At 37.1% G+C, this 26,016-nt stretch overlaps 1 protein-coding gene across 1 annotated transcript in view; it reads left to right on the plus strand.

The window, feature by feature from the left end:
- Nucleotides 1-26,016, plus strand: part of Vti1a (Vesicle transport through interaction with t-SNAREs 1a) — a 116,546-nt gene that overhangs the window by 75,081 nt on the left and 15,449 nt on the right. The window contains exon 6 of the mRNA XM_090380277.1: nt 1,974-2,044. Coding sequence (XP_090236403.1) covers nt 1,974-2,044 — 71 coding nt within the window. The remainder of the gene's footprint in view (nt 1-1,973; nt 2,045-26,016) is intronic.

The following is a 26,016-nucleotide window of genomic DNA, read 5'->3' on the forward strand; positions in this document are numbered from 1 at the left end:
TTAAAAAAAAAAAAAAAAAAAGTAACAGTGATGCTGTTAAGGATAAAAATGGGACACTGATAAACTAAACATGGTAAAATTATAAATTTTTGGAGAGAATATTTTACATATATGAAATATATGTAAAATTTATAGCTGAGTTTGTTTAGAAATTTGGGAGAAAAAGTTATTTGTAATTGTATATCGTCTTCAGTTTCTGTATTTGTGGATGTTTTATTTTCTCCATTTATGGCGGTCAGAAGTCAGCCATCAAAGATTGGGCTTATCTGTTTCGTTAAGCAAATGGCATCACCAAAATGCTATACCAGCATTTGTTCTAAATCTGAAGTATCAGCATGATGGCTGTTTCAAATCTACTGGTATGTCATGAGATAATAGTTGACCTCAATGGGTAAATGCGTGCCAAACTGTGCACAATCTATTGAATCGAAGTGAACAGCCAAACAGTGTATGGAAATAAAACTTACAATTAAACACAATAAAGGTTGTTTATCTTTGGCCTATAATACTGGACCACATTTGTCCTATTTTTTTTTCAACACCAATATTACCAACTAATTTGAAAATAAACAGATTAGCGTGTACACTGAAATGTGACACCATAGTCTCTATTACTGAGTTGTATAGGTCGAACACGACCCATTATTTGGAGTTAAAATAAAGTGTGGACATCGGTTTAACCACTAATGCAGATTGAACCATTAATGTTGCATAGTTGGCACTGGAAATGATCACTCAGCCAAAAATTAACTGAAACTTTTCTACATATTTTTTGATTTGATACTTATGTAAAGATATTTGCAATTAAAGAGTGATGATATCATGTCTAGGCTGAGTGATTTACATTCATAACACAGCATATGTCCAGAATGATGAAATAATTATTAAATCTAATAACAACGTGATGATGTTACAAAATCACTACGAATTATTATCTGTTCATCGCATTCATTGTGACTAAGCACCTGAGACATCGCATACTAAACAGTCTAGCATATGTTCAAATTATCATGCCCTCATGGGTAACACAGTGCATATACAAGCATCATCGTCCTCCTCACACTTGGTTGACAAGGCCCAGGTTCAAATCCTGTCAATGATGCGAGGAATTTTTATAGGTTTTCATCACAACATGGCTGAGTTAGTCAATCTCTGATGAGGGCTGCATTGTTTATTCCTACTAGAAACTTGAGTTTTTTTATAGCCAGGAAAATTGACCACACAACATAAAGTTTCAGACAATGTATATTGTGCAATATGGTCTAAGTCACTGATGTGCCTAAAAATCTACAACAGTTCAAATTATTGCTTAAAATTCCATGACTGCCTTCATGTCAAATTTTTAAAGATTCTGGAAGTTGATCAGCAGTTCTTACACACACAAGATATCTGGCTGTTTGCTATTTTTTTATGTATTTATTTAAAGACATGAACAATTAAAGATCTTCCAGCATGGTAATTGTCTGCTAAACTTTATCCTATTTGAATCTATAGTACCATTGAAAACAGAAGTTTCTCTGACACAGAGAATCTTCTCCTTTAACCTGATGCATTATTTACTGACTGCAACACTATGCAGCCTAACTGGAAACTTATTGATTATATTATGTATCTTATATTTGCCACTTTTTGCTATATAATAAATATTATGAATTAAGACATGGTCTAATGCAAGTAATGCTAATGTACAGTTGACCATATGGTAATCACCCGAAGCAGCCATGTGGCTGGCACAATACAGAATTTCATTAACTTGAAACTTGTCATATTTAGAACATTTTAATCAATGTTCCTAAAATAGTTTGAGTTACATTCATCTAAATATCTTGGACACACAACTCAGTTCCATATGAATGAATACTGCAAAATAGTTATGTAGTTAGAAAATTTTCTGTTTGATACAATCTACCTATGCTATATAAATATTAGACAGTAGCACTTTTTGGTAAAGTTAATTAATTTTTAATTTCTAGAACAAATAGGTGCTCATATCCTTAATGATCTGAGTTCTCAGAGGGAGACCATTGAAAAAGCAAAAGAAAGGGTATGTATAATGTATAATAAACACACAACTTACCTTTGTATTTCTGTTAACTCTTTAAGCAACATAATAGAGTGATCAAATGTGAGGATACATTCTTCTTGAGGTATAATTATCAATTTACAGTAATCCCACTCCAATCTCAAGTTTGCCAACTGCAGATTTGAGATAACATGATTTTATATTTGTGTATCAAAATTTTACTATCCGTGGTCAAGCACTGCCACCTGTCTTCCATAGATCATGGTCACAGGTCTAGTGGGTAATTCAGAAGGAGGAGAACTTTTTATAGTATCCCAATGGTACCCAGAATTTTATCACTTGAGTCGCACTTGGAATTGAAAGATTCTATCCAGTCAGAAAACTGCTAGCTTGGAGAGATTCACAAACTAAAAGATTACCAGTAGCCGCAAGCAGAGGCAAAAGTGATTCTTGTACTGCTTCTATGGTAATGAGCAGCAGCCTAGAGAGCAAGTTGCAGGGGACTTCGAGCTGCTGGAAGTCATCATGGAACAAGAAAATACATGGGCTGTGTTAGGGTAACTAAGAGTAAGGACAAGCATGTATACTTGCATGTACACTAATGATAGAAGTATAGTAAATAAAATTGATGAATTTGAAGTGTTGATCAAGACATCAGAGGCAGATATAGTTGGGATATCAGAGACATTGTGTCACACAGATATAAGCAGTGCAGAATTGGAATTTTGGGAGTACAATGTGTACAGAAAGGACAGACAGAGTAGGAAGGGAGGAGGGATTATGTTATTAGTTAAGAAACACAAAATTTAAGGAAGTGCATCCAGTCGACACAGGGGGACAGTGCAATGTTGAGCCTGTTTGGTGTGACATAAACACTGGGAAAGGAAAAACAAGAATAGGAGTATGTTATAGGCCTAATGACTCTGATGAGTACAATGAACAGTTGTGCAAAGAAATAGGATGGGCCAGTAAATCCGAATGTCTTGTAATGGGGGATTTTAACTTTCCAGATATTGGCTGGAACTTGTGGGTTGGTCACTCGCATGCTAGCAAGACCGTTAATTTATCGGAGGATTGTTTTCTACAGCAACGTGTTCGAGGGGCAACAAGAGGGAGTAATACCCTTGATCTGATTATCAGAAGTGATTATTCATGCATTAAGAATTTGCAGATAAAGGAACCACTAGGTGACAGTGATCACAGTGTACTGATGTGGGAGGTACTAAAAGATGTAACTACCGTCAAGGGTAAAGGGATGGGCTTTTATTTTCGTAAATGTGACTACAGTGGTCTCAGACAGTTTTAAATTCTATACAGTGGGATCAACTGATGATGTTACCAATGGTGAATTCTAAATGGGAAACTTTCAGGGACTTAATTTTGGAGGCTACTAGGCTTTTCATTCCAACTAAGAAATACTGTTCAAGGTTTAGGCCTATGTCAGATGAACTAATGAGGCTTGTGGCAGAGAAGAAAAATGTATGGGATGCATATAAATTATCAGGTGACACAGAAGCCTATGGCAGATATAAACTAGTCTGTAAACAAGTCACAAAGGAGGTTAGGCAGGCAAAGGCAGATTATGAGAAATCTTTGGCAAGGGATGCAAAGAAAAACAGCAAATAGTTTACTTATGTAAAACTCTAGAAGGAAAGGGATAAATCAGATTGGTCCACTTAACATAGATGGTGCAACTGTTGATGATTCTGCTCAAGTAGCTGATAAACTGAATGAGTATTTTGCATCTATATTCACACATGAGGAGTTATTCAAAAAGGGGAATGCCAGAAGTTTATCAAACTCTAACAGGGAGCTAAGTGATTTTGTAATAACTGAGAGCAAAGTGAAAGAGAAATTGAAGTTAAACATAAAAGCACCTGAGGCAGATGGAATCTATCCAGTTATAATGCAGGCAGCACCTGAGGCAGATGGAATCTATCCAGTTATAATGCAGGCAGCAAGGGAAGTTAGCAAACCCTTAACCATAATTATGAGAGCATCCTTAGTCAAGGGAGGTCCATGGACTGGAGATTTGCAAATGTATCCCCAATTCACAAAGGGTGACACAAATAATTATAGACCTGTTAGTTTAACTTGTGGGGAAAATAATGGAGTCATTGGTTAAAGAGGTAGGATCACCTAGACAAGACAGCAGTAATAGCTCAGTCAGCATGGGTTTGTTAAGGGGAAGTCTTGTCTGACCAATTTGATTGGATACTACTATGATGTGTTCACAAAGGAACTGGATGCAAAAAATAATTTTGATATCATATACTTGGATTTCAGGAAAGCTTTTGATACTGTTGCACATAGAAGACTGCTGTACAAATTGGAGCAGTATGGCATTAAGGGCAAGTTACTGCAATGGATAAAGGGATGGTTGAGTGGGAGATGGCAGAGGGTGGTAATAAATGGACACTGCTCTACGTGGACTAATGTTATTAGCGGAGTCCCCACGGTTTGGTGCTGGGCCCATTGTTGTTTTGTCTATTTATCAGTGATATCGATGAAGCTATATCAAGCTTAGTGTCAGAGTTTGCAGATGATACAAAGGTTGGCAGGGTTGTTAATGACAGTATTGACAGTACGCTACTTCAACAGGATCTAGAAAAGTTAGGCAGATGGGCTGAGAAGTGGCAACAGAAGTTTAACATTGACAAGTGCAAAGTACTCTATATGGGTAGCAGTAACCCAAGAGAAATGTACCAACTGTGTGGTACTAAGCTCAGGGAGGTGGAGAATGATAAAGACCTGGGGTGATTGTGCAGTCAGATATGACGTTCTCTGAGCAGTGCAGATAGTCTGCCAGAGTAGGTCATGGAGTTTTGTCAATGTTATCTTGGAATTTTGCTAGCAGAGACAAGGAGGTGATTATCCCTTTGTATAAGGCAATGGTCAGGCCACACCTTGAGTATTGTTTACAGGCCCGGAGGCCTCATTTAAGCTGATGTAGAGTTGCTAGAACAAGTACAGAGAAGGGCAACAAGATTGGTGAAAGGAACAAAAGGGTGCACTTATGAAGAAAGCCTTAAGTTCTGCAGTTGCAGCATCAGGAGACTTAGGCACCTGCAAGGTGATCTGATCGAGGTGTATAAGGCCTTGGATTTTTTGAGCAGGCTCAATGCTGAAGGGATACTTCCACTTGCCCAGATTAAGAACCTGAGAGGGCATAGATTCAAATTGAGGAAAGACAGTTGTAGAATAGATGTGCGGAAGTTTGCTTTAGCCAGTGGGTAGTTGATTGCTGGAACAGACTTCCATCTGTTGTTGTGGAAATTAATAGCTTAAATAAATTTAAGGCCTGAACTAGACAAATGTTTGGAGTGACCGGATGGATGAAATGGGAATGTTTTTTTTTTTTTTTTTTTTTTCTTGGCTGATGCTGTATAAGCTTGCTTTCTTGCATAATATGCCTCAACTAATGCTAATGCTATATTTGTGGTACACATAATGAGATTACAATTCCATTGAGTTTTCCCCAATCTTGCAGCACACTTGAAAGTCTCAGCTCACCATGGCCAGGACACATCATTTGGGAATCACTGTAGCAAAGATGTACTTATAAGTACCATGTATATAGTCAGTGCCAGCTTAAGGTACAGGCCAGCAGGGCTCTTGCCCGGGGTGGCATTCTTTAAGGGGAGCCAAAAACAGAACAATGAGGCAAAAAAATATATATCCTTAATAAAGGATGCCAAAAAATCCTTCTGTGTGTGGCACGTCAATACTGTCCAGTGCTGTATGTAGTGTTGTGCATGCATATGCTGCTGCTATCCCTTGATAGATGCCTATTTTTGACTAACATCAAGTTTTTTCCAGACATATTTTGGACTTGCTTTTGTAATGCTATGAAGATTGCCATATCAAATGAAGTTGCAGTCTAGGAAAATAGTTTTTGTGTGCAGGGAGCAAAATAGAAAATTTTATGAAACAGAATGCTTGTCACTAAAATATCATTTTTTTTATAATCAACCATGTGTGTGATGAACTGGAACAGTGTTGTGTAAATGGAAATGAAATGCAGTTTTTTTTTTTTTTTCTCCATATACTTTATTGGCATATTTATGGTTTTGCCCCTTATTTTTTGTAAGACTTAGTTTGCTAATTGCTGTTTTACCAATCTTGATACTTTTCTGAAAGATCCCTTCCCCCCAACAAAGAGATTACTGTGCACGAAATTTTGTTTTTAATAATGTACAAGTAATCTTGAGAAATTCAATCAGTTTCTTTCTCTTTGGTTGTGTGGAGCTAAATATGTTGTTTGTGCACATCAATAATTACTGTATATGGAAGAAATTAACCAAAGATTTAATGATGCATATATTTTACAGCTGTACCCGCACTAAGCATTTTCTCTCTTCACTCTGAGCTGTTCTAAAGCTTGTGTTCTAATGGCCATTTTCACAGTGATGTCAAACATGTCACCAGCTCATGTACATGCTTTATGAGGCTGTCCTCATAGCTGTAATTAATTTTTTTTTTATCAAAATCCCAAACACAAAAGATATTAGAATCTACAGTACTTAGTACCGTGAGAACCTATAGTACTCAGTACAGTTGAGAAGATGAAAAAAAGGTACTTGTTGACATTAGACTTGAATTTCCATAGATTGTAATTTTCAGGAAATACATGTGAAGGAAGGTTGTTCCAGAAAAGAGGAGTTGAAGGAATAAATGAGGAAGCAGAAATGGGGGAGAACTATAGATACCAATTCAAAAGAACAGTGCCTATGGAAGTAGAAGGTGCGTCTGAAAAGTTTTAGGACTGATTTTTTTTTTTTTTTTTTTTTTTAAATGATGCTACTAGTGCCATACATCAGCCACTATTGAAACTATTCACTATCAAGTCTGACCTGGCTCTGTGCCAAGTTTCATCAGTGTGTGCACAAAGACATTCTACTGGAAAAAATTGTGTTTAAGTTGGCACAGTAAAATCATGTCATAATGAATTCAAGGACCATGCAAAGAGTGGCGATAAAATTTTGTTTTAAAACTGGAAAAGGTGCAACTGAAACAGTTGCAATGCTGAGTGCAACTTATAGACATGAAGCACTATCACAATCCAATATTTTTTGCTTATTTGGTGGTTCTGTGAGTGGTGGAAAAATGTTCAGGGGGTTTTACAGAGTGGTTGCCCATCCTAGTTTTGTATGGACACAACCATTGAAAAGATTCAGCATCTGTTTGTGGAAGATCATTGCCTATCCCTCTGAATGATAGCTTCACATCAGCAAGGATACCTTGTGTTCGATCGTTGTTAAAGATTTGACAAAAAAGGAAAGTGTGCTTTGCACTTCATACTATGTGCATTGACAGCAGAACAAAAGGAGAAACGAGTTGCTGCATGTCAAGCTGTGATTGAGATCACAGGCAGCAATCCAGTCTTTTATAAAAAAAAAATCATAACTGGTGATGAATTCATTGCTTTGCATACAAATCCAAAAAAAACAAAAAGACAATTAGCTGCATGGGCTGGAGAAAATTTGCTGAGACCGAAGAAGCTCAGATTCCAAAAGCCTCAAACCAAAATGATATTGGTGGTTTTTTGACTGGCAAGGAGTTGTGCACAAAGAATTTGTACCTGAAGGTCAGACAGTCAACTCTGAATTTTACAGAGGAATGATGGACAGACTGCTGAAAAAGAATTCAGCGTGTTATTCCAGACAAGTGGTTCTTTCTTCACGACAATGTATCTTCACACAGTGCGACCATCATCAAGCAATTTCTTGCATGGAAGGGCATTACCTGTATTCATCGGCACCTGCTAATTACTTTCTGTTCCCGAGTGAAATCCCACCTGAAGGGGTACCACTTTGACAGCATTTCAGAGATTCAAACCAGCATGATAAGGGAGTTAAACAGGGTTCCACAGAACCATCCAGAAGCTGTAAAACTGTGCAAAGAGGTGTATTGAGTTACAAGGGATGTACTTATTACATCCCTTAATTAAATGGTAATAAATTTTTTCCTTGAGATTTTGATTTTTTATGAATGTAGTCCTAAAATTTTGCAGCCATGCCTTGTATCTATAGAAAAGGCATGTAGCAGAAACAGTCTGTGAGACAGACAGTGGAGAGACTTTTTTACGAGATGTCATTAATTAACCTAACTCCCCTCTTTTGAATGGAGCCTAGAAGTGTGAGAGAGGTTATGGAGGCACCACCATAGATGTGGGAACAATATTCCATGGTGGGGCAGATTTTAGATTTGTACAGAGTGAGTAGCTGTTATGTTTGTAATTGTTTTCTGGATAAGCAATAGTACTAAAGAAGGAAAATGTCTCCCATTTTTTTGCATGGTTTCCTAAAAACAAATGTGATTGTTGTTACAGTACTACCTTACTTCAACTTCATGGTGCATTTTCAATGGTAGAAAAAGGAAACAATTTTTTTATAAAAATTTGTTTGTCCATAAAGGTACAAAATATTGTTGACTACATAAAAACCTTCTATTAAAAAAGTTTATATAGTAGTGTTTTATAATAACCAGGCACCTAAGTTTTGCATTTGTTTTATTAGACTGAAAATTATATGTCAGATAACTCTGAACATAGAAACAGATGAAATAAAATCTGAAATAAAAAATAAAAGCTTTTCCATCTCTCCATTTGTTTGTCTCTTCTGTTATGCACTTAATTTATTTTTGACAATTCCTACAGAAATATAGATTTTTATAGGATTCAGTTTGATTGTGTTTTTCTAATAAATATCTGATATGATAAAAAATTATCCATATTTTCAATTATTAGCTGTAATGTCAGCTTTTTATAAAGTTCCTTTCAGTTATGAAGGTAAACGAAAATTTTCATTTATCCACAAGTTCATTAATTTAACTGTCAGGTACACATGGTGAATGATTATTGATAGACAGCAGAAAAAGTTTAACATAAAACTTAAAGCTGAAAACTTGGTTCACATATGTTTACATTTAGTGAAAGACAGTTCAGTGCTGTATAGAACGAAAAAGGTACAGGTGAAAGGAACAGTCTTTGTGGTATTCCAGCAATTATTTATAAAAAATTTGCAATTAAAGGAAACTAACCATCCAATCATAAAAAAAAGTAATACATGATAGCCTTTATTACTGGTCAGTAACAAATATTTCAATCCCCTGTGAATATCAACAGTTGATATATTGATGATCATTAATTAAATGTGAGGAACTGTGTTCATCTAAAAGTTGGCCTTACAGAGTCATAAAGGATTGAATTGAATTGAATAAAACACAATAGAATAATAATAGAAAAACAGGAATTAGCTATAGATCACAAGTTTTAAGAAAAACTTCAACTATAGGTGTCTCACTATGTGATACCTTCTAATATTCAGAAATTGCTCCAATTATAACCTGCCAGCATCAGGGTGAAATTCTCTAAAACAGGTGGTAACCCTTGCTGATATGAGAGCAAGAAAATTTACTAATTATAATAGTAGTAGCATGGATAGTTTTGAATATTTCTTATTGATTTTATGTATTTTTTTTTTTCTCCCAGTCAGTGCAGCACTTTATATTGTAACATTAAAATATCATAATCATAACGGCAGCAGATTTTTCTTTTTAATTTCATCATCATCATCTAAATGCTGATTTAGATTATGAAAAGCATTGAATGCTTCTCAAAAGTTAACTGGCCAGTTTATTAAAAGATAACTAGTTAACAAAATTATGAAAGTTTATGCCCCTTACCAGAGGCTGTTTCAGTACTGATTCACGTGTCATCATTTTGGAAGCCAGGCATTTAAATGAAAGATTTCTTGTGGTAGACAAAACTGTTAAACTCCGAGTGAGAAACTATAAATACTCCATATTAAAATATATAAGGAGGGGGTAGCTAAATATATTTTAGAGGTGAAGATAAAAAGATACAGGATAACTAGAATACCTTATTACTCTTAATTAATCTGCTAAGGTAAATGCTACAATAAAGAGAATAAGAAAGCCAAAAGTAAATAAAAAAAAAAGTAAAAGTATGTCTTACTTGCTTCAGGATCATAAATTCATCCCATGCCTTCTAGTGAGGGCTTTGGGGGGGTGGTTAACTAATGGCACTAGATAAAAAAAGAAAAAAATCAATAAAAAATAATTAAAACCTGATAATCATTGATGGTAACAATGCTGTATTAGCATCTGTAATACCAAAAAAAAGTTTAAATTATAGTAATAAAACTAATAATCATAAAATCCCAAATGTGCCATTGTCTCAGCAAACTTCTTATGACTTCAGTCATGGGCAAATACCTCACTGACCAGGAGCCAAGTTTCTGAGTGTTTGCTTCAACATTATGAGCAAATGATTCACCCTTTTTGAAAGGGAATCATTGATGAAGTCATACGAGGTTTACCAAGACAACAGCACAACTGCGCTTTCTTTGATTAGTAGTTTAAAGAACAAGCAAAGAAATTGCCTTGAAAGACAATTTCTTTGGTTGTTCTTTCATTATAAACTGTTTTGTGAGGCAGCACCAACCCTTTGTTCCCACAGCAAAAAGACTGCTGTTTTATTTTGAGCCCATGAAGAGCAGACCTAGGGGTATTAGTATTAGTACACAGGCTGATCATTTAATTTGTAGAAAGGTAGCACCAACATATGACCATGCAAGTTTTGGCAAACTGCTAGCAGATGGAAAGAGCATACATACAAGAATATTCTGACATGTTGTTTGGTAGTAGTTCAAAGTGACTTTAAGTTACATGCTGTTAGTGTGAACCATTTTGTGAGCTGTTAGTGTGAACCATAATTGAATTGAAGACTGAACAACATTTTGTTATTTGCAGTTGTTTGACATTGTATGAGTGCTGCAGAGACTGAGAGAAATGGCAGAGGTTTATGGAAAGAAATATTTGAAGAAGGCTGCAATTTTCGAGTAGCACACATGCATCAAAGATGGTCAAGAATCTGTAGACACAACAACTATTCTCAAAAACTTATTAAGAAATGGCCTTTGAGAGGGTTTCACCAACACTACAGGTTTATGACAGAGGATCTGTCTTTCTGATTCAATTTGACCTCTTCTCCATCTAACCATCATAACATAATTTCTCCATCTTTTTACAATAACATAGTTTTTTCTCCATCTTTTTCTTTTCACAAAAAAAGAGTAAGACTATGTTAAAATCGAAATTTAAAAAAAAATTCTGTGAATTTCTTATTAGTAAATATAGCCATGATAAACACCTGAGAATAATTTGCTGCAATTGCAGGTTTTTTATTTCCAGTGCATGATTATGATAAAGCACAGAGAGGGCGTCCTCTCTAGGCTTAAGGAAAAAATAAAGATTAATAAAATAATGTAAATTTATTAAAAACTAATATCATTAAAGATTTATTTTCCAATAAAATAAATGTATAGGGTGGCACCTCCTCTAACTTGCATTGCCAATAGAGTCTAGAAATATGAGCTAAAACACTGCCCTTCCTTGCCAGTAAATTATTAAAAGCCACCTTCCTGGTCATTCACAATTATAAAAGAGCAGTATGAGATGAGTATCAAGACAGTACATCATGAAAATCAAAACACGTTGATGGTGGACAAACTGATAAATAATCTGGCCACAACATTCACAGAAAACTTCAAGTAATATATGTGGATCAAAAGAAAAAAAGCATTAGTACAGTTCTACCAACATCGTGCTGTCGAGATTTATGCACTATTATGATCCAATGAAGTATTACACCTTTGAATATTTAATACGCTCATAGCAGAAGCTGTATGACTTTATGAATAAATTTGATAAATTGTGAACTTAGTTTGGCAGCCAAGCTTGAATTCCTAACACTAAAACATGTATCCTTACAGTCAAATTTTTGCTAACTTCTTTTGAAAATATTAATTTAAATATTTAACTCTCTAACATAAATGTAATCATATTTAGAGAACCAATTCCAGTGATGAGCTTCCAAAATCTTAATGCCCAGTTCCCTATAAAAAGTTCTGATTTAAGGGATAATACACAGTATGTATTTTTTGTACTTTTCTCCATAAGAAGTGGCATTGAGCCATTCAGAATCAATATACGCTGTGCTGCCACTTTATTAGGTACACCTACCTAGTAGCGCATTGAGCCTCCTTTAGCCTTCAAAACAGCCTGAATTCGTATAGGCATGAATTGAACAAGATGCTAAAAATGTTCTGCAGAAATGGAGTACCATGCAGACATGAGTGTCTCACGCAGTTCCTTGAGATTTGACGCTGGTGTAGGCCTGCAGCGAACAGCCCTTTCCAGCTCATCCCAAAGATGTTCAATAGGATTGAGATCCATGGACTGAGCGGGCCACTGCAGCAAAGTCATTGTTATGTTCCTGAAACCATTCCATAGTGATTCGGGCTTTGTGCACCAGCACATTATCCTGCTGGAAGTAACCATCTGACTTAGGATAAACTGTCAACATGAACAGATGCACTTGGTCAGCAATGATGTTTAGGTACAATATGGCATTCAGACGTGAATTTGTGGGTATCAATGGACCCAACGTGTGCCAAGAAAACATTCCGCACGCCATAACACTGCCCCACCACCTTGCACAGTAGTCGTCAGATGTGACGGGTCCATGGATTCATGTTGTTCCACCACCTTGCACAGTAGTCGTCAAATATGATGGGCCCATGGATTCGTGTTGTTTTCAACAAATTCTGAGCATTCCTTCAACATGATGCACCAGGAACTTTGACTCATCACACCAAGCAACTGTTTTCCAATCCTCGATAGTCCAGTGCTGGTGTTGCTGTACCCACAGGAGGCATGCTCTCTTGTTCATTGATAACAAAGGTACGCGATGTGGCCGTCGACTGTTGTAGCCCAAGCCCATTCGCAACAAAGTGCAACTAGTGGTCCGTTGCGATATTTTGTTCTGCGCACCAAGGTTGTATTCTGACGTGATGTGCGACATTGTGCCCCGTCTGTTTGCTTGCACAATTCTAATCCTCTTCTGACCTCTGTCATCAACAAGCAATTTTCTTCCTCAGGAGTGCCATTGAGAGGATGTTTTCTGTTCGCTGCACCATTCTCGATACACCCTTGAAACTGTGGTGTGTGAAAAGTTCAAGAGAACTGCCGTTTCAGAGATGCATTGTCCAGCGCGTCTTGCACCTACTACCATGCCATGTTCGAAGTTCGTTAGATCACTCGTTTTCCCCATTCTTGCTACGGTTTGTACGCTTAACTGATACTAGAAAAGTTGTTCTGCTGCATTTATATCCACAACTGTGGTCATGTGACTTGCAACGTTGTGGGACAAACCATTTGTGTGCACTGCAGGGGTGTATACCTAATAAAGTGGCAGCAGAGTGTAACTTAACAATATAAAAAAACATTTTTACATATTTCTTACAATATAAAAAAGTATTACTTAATTAAACAAATTTAAAATATGCACATTTGAAATGAAGATAATATTCTCATTTGCGTGAAAATTTTTAGCAACTGGTTCACATGAACTGGTGTGACTCCAGCTCATCACTGAACAATTTATCATTCAGTAGTGCAGAGGACAAGATTTTTGAACCAAATAAAAATGGATCAGTTTTGCAAAAAAAAAAAAAAAAAAAAAAAATGCAGTTCCTTATAGCAGTGCTGAGTGTGAGAGAATATTCTGCCATGTGAAAAAAAAAACTGAGTTCAGATCAGCTCTTTCTGACAAAGTTTTAAAAATACCCTTGACAGCCAAGCCTAAACAGAACTTTGACTCAGCATTCCTGAAGAGGGCAAAGTATGCAACAGTATCTCTCTTGAAGCACTCATAATTGCTCAATGCCTAACAGCATACTGTACTGGTAAACAGTATTTGTGGCTGTATTTTAATTATAAAATATTGGTAGTGACATTTAATTTCTGGGTGCAGTGTGGACTTTAAAAACCACCTGCTTTTTCCAAAAAAATCTCTTGCTTTCCTCCTTTTTGGCAAATAACTCCTAAGAAAACAAGATTTTTTTTTTCCTGCAAAAAATCTTACTTTGCCTGTTTCAGCCAAAAATTTTCTATTTTCTGCATTCTTACAGTTACCCAATCCCAATCAGTTGTAATTAAACTAAATTTTGACTTTTCAAAAAGTCATTCTTGTTTATTTCACAAAGTGCACCACTCTTTAGACTTTTTCAAGAAGCTTGATACTTTTTTTTTTTTAGGTGTGATAACCCATACTTGGACACTTCTCAAAGAAGTGCAATCTCTCCATTGCTTTATATCATGGCATTATGATCTTCCTATCTCTACAAGTAAATCATTGATAGGATACCATGAGCCACCGGCGCTTCTGTAGCCAGGTGGGAAGGAGCAGCAGTGCGTACCACATGCTTCTTGATTAGACCGGGGTTCGAGCCCGTCACCACCAAATATAGAAGATGCGGAAAGGTCAGGGAATGACCACCGCATATCCCGGAGCAATATGGCCTTAGTTGCTAATGCTCCTAAAAACCAAATAACAACAACAACAACCAAGAGCCACCCTTTCCACCTGTCAACATTATATGAAGAATTTCTAGTCTGCATGTATCATAAGCCCCAAATCTCTCTCGCTCTCTTCCAAAGGAGTGCTGTGTTGCACTTGCCATTAACAACTCTGTCATTGTTGATATTATCTGCAAAACATCACTTCCTGTATCCCTTTGTCACTGTCATTTAAAATAATCAGAAACAGCAATCCACACTTTTTTTGGGCTAGTGTTAAAAGTGGAGTCTTGAGGTTCCACTTTTAACACTAGCTTAGTCTGATGTTTGAGAGCTTTACTGACTTGAATCAGGCCTATAAGGTGTCTAGTTGGCATTAGTATTAATCTGATAAATTAGCTAATTCATCCTTAAATTTATTCCATCTACTTACTTCCACAACACCAGATGGAAGTTTGTTCCAACAATCACTCTCTGACACCAAGCAAATTTTCACACATCCATCTTGCAACCATCCTTTTTTAGAATTGTTTGTATATTGGAGGAGAATAATAAATATTATACAGTTGTAATGACATTTGTATAATTTTATAGCTGAAGGCTTAAAATACTGTCTTTTAATTCATTAAAATATTATGGCAAAAGCTTATTTCGCAGTACTTGCCTCTGGCGGAATGGTAGAAGTATTGGCAGTTATCGTTAATGTATTTTGTTTAATGACTGTTGTATAATTTTATAAAGCTGAAGTCTTAAAGTACTTAACATACTGAGAGATAAGCTTTTGCTATAATATTTTAATGTACAGTTATAATTAAACTGAAAGGTTAAGTTCAGAGAATGTAAGACTATAGAGTTTTATTAAGCATTCTATGAAGTTATCTTAGTGGAGTGAAACTCTCTATAAGGGACACTTTGTTGTGGATATTCAGGATTGGGTCCCGGCCAGAGAAGTAATAGAAATTACATATTAGATAACCTCTCCAAAATGGACACTTTAATAGGCATCCTTTTGGTATTTTCAACCTTCCTAGGTGGGACACTTTCAAGGCTATTTGCCACTAATATGCATTTTTGTTGGTCAACTGCATTTGCAATGAAGACAAGTGAATGTTAAGTCGGATTAGTATTTTTACAATAGCACTAATTACATCTGTGATGGCCATGGATTATTCACAAAACAGATGGTACAATATGCAATTAATATGCTCACCACTGCTGGTAAGGAATGTTTATAAACTTAAGTTGAGTTGTTTAAACTTGAGTTGTCTGATACAGTTCTACTGTTGCACATCATTTAGCAAGGCAATAAAACTGCCAAACTGAGAGATGTTTCCAGAAAAAAAAAAAAAACTGTAACAAGTCAAGTACAAGGTTCAGTTTGTGGTATGTACATAAAAAAAAAAAAAAAACCCTACCAACAGACTACATCAATAATTTTTCCCAGTATTCCATGAGGATTTTCCACATTCACAAATCGCCTCTACAAAACAAAAATCATCATTGTGTGCATAGGGTACATGATGCAAATCTGAAACCACTTCCAGGTGATACAGGATGTCTTCAAGTTTTTATTCACCAAGTGGAAAATTGTGCTCAGCAGTAGATGGAAACATAATGACAAAACTGTAATTGTGGTGGAATTTACCAACCCTGAGAAGGTGCAGTGTTTACTTTGGTTCAATGATGCTACAGTTTTCCACAGCTGCTATGTGCAAATTTTGAACATAGTTTAAAAAAGGTACCACACAGTTCTACAATTCTGCAGTGGTATAGAAAATTTATAAAGAATGCCTGTTTGTGAAATCATACTGGCAGAAATGGAGGCCAAACAACAGTCATTAAGGGCACAGTGGAGCTGGTTTGAGGAAGTTCTATGTAAAACCCAGGAAATCCATATGACAGATCCATGGGTTTGGCAACAGGTCAACAGTGTGTTATACGTTATATCACTCCCTGAGGATGAAACCTTAGACTTTACAGCTCATACAGAAGTGCCATTAATTGATGACAAAACCAAGAGGATGAATTTTGTTGGTAAATTACCCCATGATTACAGTTTTGCAATTGTGCTATATCTGCTGAAGCGTGCACATGATTGGTTTATAAAAATTTGGAATATTCTCTGTCACTTGGAAATGGTTTCAGATTTGTATCATGTACCTTATTCTTGCAATAAATTTTTAGTTTTTTAAAGGTTTGTGGACACCCTGCACATTTGATATTCCTGTATATTTGAAAAAAAAAAAAAAAAAAAAACATGCTTGGAGCAACAGCAGTGTCCAGCTTTTTGACTGAGAGGGTGATAAATTTTTTCTGTACCATCACACAGCACTTTCACTTGGCTGCAAAAAATGATCGTTTAAGTAGCTACATGTTTATGTAACAGATTTTGCTGGAATATAGGTTGAAATTTTAGTATTAGCAGTGGCAAATGAGCCAAAAAAGCAACCTGTGATCACCAAATACGGAGGATGCAGAAAGGTCAGGGAAAGACCACCGCATATCTCCCCCCCCCCCCGGAGCAATATGGCCTTAGTTGCTAATGCTCCTAAAAACCAAACAACAACAACAACAACAGCAGCAAAAAAGCAAGGTTATGAAGCATCAGAAAAAAAAAAAAAAAAAACCTTTCCACATCACCTGTTCATTTCCTCCTGTAGTTTCGTTTTCACCTTGAATTTATTCCGACTGCCAGCACTCACAACAGATGTAAGTTTATTCCAACAATCAACCACCTGCTGGCTGAAGGCAAACTTCCACACATCTATCCTGCAACCATTCTTCAATTTGAATTTATGCCCCTTCATATATAGATTGAGAAAGAGGAAGAATGTCATCAGCATTGAGCTTGCTCAATCCATACAAAGTCTTAAACACCTTAATCAGATCACTTTGCAGGTGCCTAGTCTCTAGATACTGAAATTTGCAAAACTGAAGCCTTTCTTGCTAAGGCCTCCTGTTTGTTTTCCTAACAAACAGGAGCCCTAGGTGGAATTCGAACCCACAACCTTTGGGTTGCCAGGCAGGCACTTTACCCACCTGGCTAGCCCAGTCGGCCTGTTGACTGTTGTTAACCACCCTGCCAACCTGTATGCGGTACTCAGAAAATGTGGCCTAACCATTGCCTTATATAATGAGATAATCACCTTATCACTGCTAGCAAAATTCGTGTCTGTCATTAACAAAACCTCATGAGCTTCTGTTATTACTGCCTCCTGTAATATAATTGGATTGAATCCATCCACCCTCAGGTGCTTTTTTTTTTATATTTAGTTTCAACAATTTCTCTTCCACTTTCCTCTCCATTATTAAAAAATCATTTAGCTCCTGTTAGAGTTGTTAAATTTCTGATATTCTCTTCTGTAAAGAATTCCTCATGTGTGAACTGAATGTAGATGCAAAATACCTATTCAGTTTGTCAGCAACCTGAGGGATTATCAACACTTAAACCATTAATATTAAGTGGGCCAATTTTATTTAACCCCTTCCTTTTACTGTTATCATAAGTAAAGAAGTCTTTGCATTCTTTGTCAGAGACTTATTGTCATCTACCTTAGCTTGATGACAATAAGTCTTAATATCATCATAATTTATATGCATCTCATGCATTTTTCTTCTCCAGACTTTATATTGATTGTTTGCTGATTTTTTTTAAGGAATTAAATTTCTTGCTGTTTGAGTCTGGGCTGTATGCAGAAATTTAAAAAGTGAGGGGTGTATCCTATTATATTAATTCTCCATAATATTCTCCATAATAAAAGTGAAATGCTTTAAACAAAGCCATTTACGTTCATTTTCACTAAAAGTTAATTATGTGTTTACTGTAAGTTTTGATAATTATTAAAAGTTAATTAATTGAAACATATATGTACAGTGACATTAAAAAAAACTCTGAATAAGCAACCAGTTACAGTGAATTTCATTTTTTCAAATTATATAAGCTGGTTACATTCACCTCTGTATAGTGGACAATTTTTCTGACTTAATGCTATCCACTTTAGAGAAAGTTTCACTGTAATTAATTGATAAGGAGATAACAATGGTTTACTCACTTTATTTAAAGCCGTAAACACTTCAATCAGGTCTTGTCACAGGTGCCTACTTTCCACGCACCGTAATTTGCAGAACACCATCAAATTGGTCAGACAAGGGTATGGTTTTGTGTCACTAACTAATTTTGTTGCTCTTCTCTGCACTCAATCCAACAGCTCCACATTCTTCCTTAAATATAACTTCCAGACCTGCATGAACTACTGAAGATGCAGCCTAAGCATTGCCTTAGGCTGCATCTATACAGCAGATTAATAATCATTAACAAAATTTCCTTATAATCATTAACAGAAACTCGTGAAACTCATTAACAGAAACCGATCAGAGAACTTCATATCAGACTGCACAGTTACCCTTAAGTCATTTTCATTCTGCACTACCCTGAGTGTGATACCACCCAATTGGTGTTACTGGTACTGAATATGAATTACTGTTATCTATATGCAGTACCTTGCATTTATCAATGTTAAACCTCAATTGCCCTTCTCAGCCCATATGCCTAATTTATGCAGATCTTGTTGCAGTAGCATACACTGATGCCTGTCATTAACCATGTTTGTATCATCTGTAAACTTACTTGTAAGACAATCTTTATATGCATTCATCATTATTGTTAATAAATATTAAAAACAGAAAGAGACCCAGCAAACCCTGATGGACTCTGCTAATAACATTAGTCCAAGAAGATCGGTGCCCCTTGATAACTACTGTCTTCTCCCACATTAGCATTAGTAAAGGCACAGCTGATGCAAGAAAGCAAGCTTATATAGCATCAGCCAAAAAAAAAAAACCTAATTTCACCCACCACTTGTTCCAAATGTTTGTCTAGTTCTGCCTTGAATCTGTTTAAGCTGTCAACTTCTACAATGACAGATGGAAGTTTGTTTCAGCAATCAACCACACGCTGGCTAAAAGACAAACTTCCACACATCTATCCTACAACTGTCTTTTCTCAATATGAATTGGCCCCGGGTGCCAAGCGTTCCATGGCCAAGCGATCTCAGTGATCCAAGCGAACTATCAAAAGAGCTTTTGCCAATACATATTCTGTTTATTTCTGAATACCGTTTTCTTTATTTCATTTTATATTTCAGTAGCTCTTTCATTCTATAAGTAGTAGGCAAAGGCCCAGAAAGGAAAGACACCTTTCTGTTTCTTTTTCCTTTATTACTAACACAACTAATAGCCGCTTGGTTACCTCGTGGCACTGCTCCTGCCTCCCCGTGGTGGGGCCAGTAACCTGGGAGGTAAAGAAAAACCCCCAGGGCCAAAAGGAGCCAACATGGATAAAAATACTTATTCACCATTAGAGCCTTCGAGCTCCAGAACAGAAAATTACAATGACCATGACACAAATCATGATTTAGGAAATAACACCAAAAGACTGAAAACTGATAGGATGGAGCAACCCTGCCCATCGTTTCTAATTTTCCACTCCCTCTCTAGTCAACCTATGAGTAAACTGTCTCCCTTTGTGATTCAAAAACATCTGAGAGGTATTGCAGGATCTCCTAAGACTGTTAAGAGACTGCAATCAGGAGACCTATTTATTAGTGGAAACTACTAACCACAGACATTCGGAGAAACTTTTACAACTTAGTAATTTTGCTGGTATTCCAGTAAAAATATCTCCTCACGCAACCCTAAATTCATCTAAGGGTGTGATATCCAGTTGGGATCTTCTAAACGTCAGCGAGGAAGAAATAACCCAAGAGCTGCAGGGACAAAATGTCATTGAAGCTTGTTGTTGTTGTTTAAGGGTTTTAAGACACAAGGGGTCATTGAAGCAAAAGGCATAATGACTAAAAAAGACAATCAACTTACACCTACCAGAAACATTATTCTCACGTTCAATACCCCTAACTTACCCACCTCTGTAAAAGCAGGTTATTTACTATGCCGCATTCGCCCATATATTCCCAATCCTTTACGATGTTACAAATGCCAAAAGTATGGCCATTCACAAACAGTATGCAGAGGAGTTCCAGTCTGCCTCAATTGTGGGTCCTCAGAACACAAAGTGACTGTTTGGCTACAAAAATAACGTGCACTAATTGCAAAGGTGACCGCCCTGCATATTCCAAAACTTGTGAAAAATGGAAAACAGAGAAAAAAATAGTAAAATACAAGGTCGAGAATAAAGTCAGCTACCAAGAAGCAAGAAAACAAGTTACACCTACTATAAACAAAAATTTAACCTATGCCAATGCAGTAAAAAAATCTGTTTGAGTCTCCACTCAAAGAGATACCACCGTTTCCACTAATAAATCAATTTCTGATTGGGCTAGAACTGTCCTCTCTGAGAAACAACCAAGTGTACATAAACAACAACCCAAAGTCTCAGACCAGGCAAATAATACTCCTCTGACAATATCAGCGGCATCTTCTCCTCCATTGAGTACTACTACATCCGATATTACAAACTCAAATGCAATGAAAAATACCCAGGACACAACTATGGATACAGATGGCACATCCATACAGGAAGATCCAATTTTAGAAATTCATGCCGAAGAAGAAGAAATGGACACTGATCAGCCAGTTTTCTCCAAAAAAGATAAATCAAAATTAGAACGTCATAAGCCAGTCACCTTCAAAAAGCAGTCAGATGCAGCTCCATCGGTTAAACACAAATAATGACTTGTATTTTACAATGGGACTGCACAGGCTTTCGTTGCAACACAGATGATATCGTTGATCTGGTTAATCGGTATTCGCCAGTTGCTCTTTGTCTCCAAGAAACTTACTTAACTTCGCAAATTTCTCCTTCAATAAAGAACTATTGCCTTTATCGAAGAGATCGTAATACAGCAAATGCTGCCCATGGTGATGTGGCAATTCTGATAAATTCAAAGATCCCAACTAAGCATATCCCACTTCAAACTGAAATAGAAGCTGTTGCTGTTCATATAACACCCCATATTTCATTAACACCTGTGTCAATCCACATGCAGCCAAACCATACATACTGTTTAAAAGAACTTGAAGACCTCGTCATACAGATACCTCCACCTTTCTGTATATTAGGGGACTTTAATAGTCACCACCCACTATGGGGTGCTACTAAATTAGATAGACGGGGTTAACTCATTGAAAGTCTTTTAGAGGCACTAAACCTCACCATACTGAATACTGGCGCACACACTCACATTCAGCTCCCAACTGGACATACTTCAGCAATAGATCTTTCCATTTGTTCTCCAGTACTGGTCCCGATCATAGCATGGTATGTTATAAACGATCCTATGGGCAGTGACCACTTCCCAATCGTATGCAAGGTATTGATAGCACAGACTCCTTTAACTAAACCCTGCTGCAAATGGAAATTTACAAGAGCAAACTGGGCAAAATTTCAGTCGTCAGTTTTTCGATGAGAAAAAAATCCGTCTCCAGCGTATTGATGATGTGACAGATTACATCACATCGCATCTCTTAAACGTGGCTAAAGATACAGTACCATTATCAAATCCACTGGGCTGTAAGCACTATAATTATTGGTGGAATGAGGAATGCACCAAAGCAAAAAATAAAGCGTGGAATTTGTTTCAGCAATATCCAATCATAGCCAATCTGATAAATTATAAGAAAGTAAGGGCAAAAGCACATTTCATACAGAGGCAAGCCAAAAAAGGATCCTGGATCCGTTTTGCCTCAACATTTAACAGAAACACTGACAGCAAATTAATTTGGAAAAAAATTAGACAGCTTTCTGGTAAGTTTCCAACCATACCTTCTCCAGTCCTCTCCTGGAATGGGTGAGATTTATCTAGTCCCTCGGATATAGCTAATGCATTGGGCAGTGCTTTTGTTGAGATCTCAGCAATATCAGCTTATGCTACATCTTTCCAACGAATTAAAAACAGTCGAGAACAGTATTCTATTAACTTCCAAACTGCCCTCATTCTACCATATAACAAACCTCTACAATATTCTGAACTATTGCATGCCATTAAAATAGCTCGTAATGGTGCCGCCAGACCAGATGGGATCTATTATGTCATACTGCAACATCTTGATGACAAAGCTTTGCGCCTCCTCCTGGTCTTTTATAACCGTATTTTTTTAGAAAATCCAGCTTCTTGGCACCACTCTATTGTTTTGTCGTTCCTGAAGCCTGGAAAAGATCCAACCAATCCCCATAGCTATAGACCAATATCTCTGTCAAGCTGCCTCAGCAAAATCCTTGACAATATTGTCCACAGTAGACTCGTCTGGATCATAGAGTCACAACATCTAATGAGCAATAGTCAACGTGGCTATTGACAAAACAGATCATGCTTAGATCTCATGATCAAGGCTGAATTTGCCATTCGCAATGCTTTCGTTAAACACGAGCATCTGGTAATTGTTTCTATAGATATACAGAAGGCTTTTGACACCACTTGGCGACATGGCATACTTAGTGATCGTTATTCTCTCGGTCTACGGGGCAACGTTTCCATATTTGTTCAGAACTTTCTATACACTAGATCGTTTCAAGTAAAATACCAAAATGACCTCTCTACAACTTTCATTCAGGAAGAAGGTGTTCCTCAGGGATCTGTACTGAGTGCCACTCTTTTTGCTCTTAGAATTGATTCCGTCACTAAACAGCTACCAAACACAGTTGAGTCATATCTTTAAGCGGATGACCTTTCCATTTCCTGTCATTTCCAGAGAATGAGATCTATTGAAAGGCAGCTTCAGATATCACTGAATAAAATACAACAGTGGGCCAACCTTAACGGCTATCGACTCTCACAACAGAAAACAGTTGCTGTCCATTTTTGTAGACAACGCAAACTCCATCTGGATCCTGAACTACAAATTTCCAAAGTCTCTATCCCAGTCACTACTAACATCAGATTTCTAGGATTAATCCTCGACAACAAATTAAATTTCTTAGACCATATGAAAAATGTACGTACTTCCTGTTTAACTTGTTTAAAAAAGTTAAATATACTCAGAACTTTATCCGTCCTAACATGGGGTGCAGATCGCACCTCCTTACTTCAGTTATACAGGGCATTAATCCAATCCATCTCGATTATGGTGCTCCTGTCTATGATTCTGCCAGAGCAAGTGCTTTGCACTGGCTTGATACAGTTCAGCAAAGTGCCTTGAGGATTGCACTTGGGGCTTTTAGAATATCACCAGCCTCTACATTGATGCTCATGAGCCCCCGTTAACTCTACATAGGAAAACACTGCTACTGAAGTATGCTGTCAAAATACAAAGTTGTGCCTCGCGTCCAATTCAGTTATACTTATTCAATCCACCATTAGAAAACCTCTACAGAATTAAGCCTAGTATAGTAAAACCAGCTGGTCTTCGCCTTCTTGAGCTGATGCAGGTTTGGAATGTTTCCATCCATTCTGTACAAAAGGTAGTAACACGCACTCAACCACCATGGACTCGTACTCCTCTACCCACCTGTGACACTTACCTTTGCCAGTGGGGAAAAAATGTTCTTCAAGCATCAAGTGTGAAACAACTTCATTCAATTCACACTCACAGATATTTTGACTCTTCTCCAATTTACACAGATGGCTCTAAATCTAACTCAAACGTTGGAGCAGCAGCAGTGTTCCTAAATACCACAATTTCAGCATCCCTTCCACCTGAATTCAGTATCTTCTCAGCAGAATTATTTGCAATTAAACTAGTCTTAGAAAATCTCTGTTCTGATTGCTCCTTAAAATTTGTTATTTACACTGACTCCCTCAGCTCAATTATGGCATTATCTAACTCCACAGATAAAGTTCACCCTTTTCTAAATGAAATTAGAAGATTATTACTGTAGATTGAAGAGTGCCACCAACTGATCACCTTCTGCTGGATTCTGGCACATTCTGGAATTTCTGGTAATGAACTGGCTGATAAAGCTGCAAAAAATCCAACTACCTTAGATTTAACCACTATCCACAAATCGTTCATGGTGCATGCCTAACAGAATGAACAGCACTCTCAAACAAATAACAAACTTTTACAATTTAAACAGGATCCTAGAATTTGGCGTTCCAGTGTCCGTTCATCAAGACGAGAAGAAGTACTCCTTTCAAGATCAAGAATAGGCCATACACATTTGACTCACCTTCATTTACTCACAGGAGATGATCCAACACAGTGTCCACATTGTTCTCTAAATTTGACTGTGAAACACATTCTCATTGAATGCCCATACTATAAACAAGACAGAAATACAACCCTGCTATCTTTGGTTAACCTTCGGAAACCAATAACTCTAGAGAATGTCATTGGTGACAATGCAAATATTCCTGAATTTTTTAACTTTCTGAAGAAAATTGGAGTTTTTAGTCATTTCTGATTTCTGCCTTTTCTGACCTGACAAGAAGTTCTCATATTTTATTACAATAAAGGAATAGGTGCATTATAGCCAAAGTAGCATATGCACCATAAAACCCCCACAACAACAATCAATTTGAATTTATGCCCTCTCAGGCGATTATTCTGAGCAAGAGCAAAAGGAAGAATCCCATCAGCATTGAGCATGCTCAAACCATTCAAGGCTTTATACACCTCAATCAGATCATCTTGAGGTGCCTAATCTCCAGACACTATAATTTGCAAAACTTAAGCCTTTCTTCGTAAGAGCAACCCTTTCTTCCTTTCACTAGTCTTGTTGCCCTTCTCTGCACTCGCTGCAGCAGCTCTACATCCTTCCTAAAATGAGGCCTCCAGACCTGTATACAGTACTCAAGGTGTATGGCCTGATTGGAAAAATTCCTGTATATCATTGACAAGCCATCATTAGCTACTCTTGCAGACCATCTGCACTGCTCAGAAAACTTCATAACTGCCTGCATAATTACTCCCAGGTCCTTTTCATTCTCTACCACTGTCAGTGTAGTACCACCCAGTTGATATGTTACTCTGGGTTTACTGTTTCCCTTTTGCATTACGTTACTTTTGTCAATGTTAAACTTCAGTTGCCACCTCTCAGCCCATCTGTTCAAATTTACTAGCTCCTGTTGCAGCAGTGTACTGTCATTAACAACCCTGCCAACCTTCGTATCATCTGCAAACTTGGACATTAACCTGATATACCATCATCAATATCATTAATAAATACAGAAATCAACAATGGACCCAACACTGAACTCTGAGGGACTCCATTAATAACATTAGTCTATGAAGATCAGTGTCCATTGATTACCACTCTGTCTTCTTCCACTCAACCATCCCTTTATCCATAGCAGCACTTTGCCTCCAATGCCACACTGCTCCAATTTGTGCAGCAGTCTTCCATGTGCAACAGTATCAAAAGCCTTTCTAAGGTCCAAATATATGATATCAAAGTTATTCCCTTCATCCAGTTCCTTTGTGACTGCATCATAGTATCCAATCAAATTGGTCAGACAAGACTTCCCCTTAACAAAACCATGCTGTGTCTGAGCTGTAATTGAAGTCTTGTCTAGATGATCCTGCCATGCTTCTTTAATCAGTGCCTCCATTAATTTCCCTGGAACAGAAGTTAAACTAACAGGTCTATAATTACTTGTGTCAGCTTTGATCCTCCTTTGTGAATTGAGGTCGCATTTGCACCCAGGGTGCCAAGT

Source organism: Mastigoproctus giganteus, chromosome 8 (assembly GCF_048544385.1).
Source record: "Mastigoproctus giganteus isolate SK-2022 chromosome 8, ASM4854438v1, whole genome shotgun sequence".
In the NCBI taxonomy this organism is placed as follows: Eukaryota; Metazoa; Arthropoda; class Arachnida; order Uropygi; family Thelyphonidae; genus Mastigoproctus; species Mastigoproctus giganteus.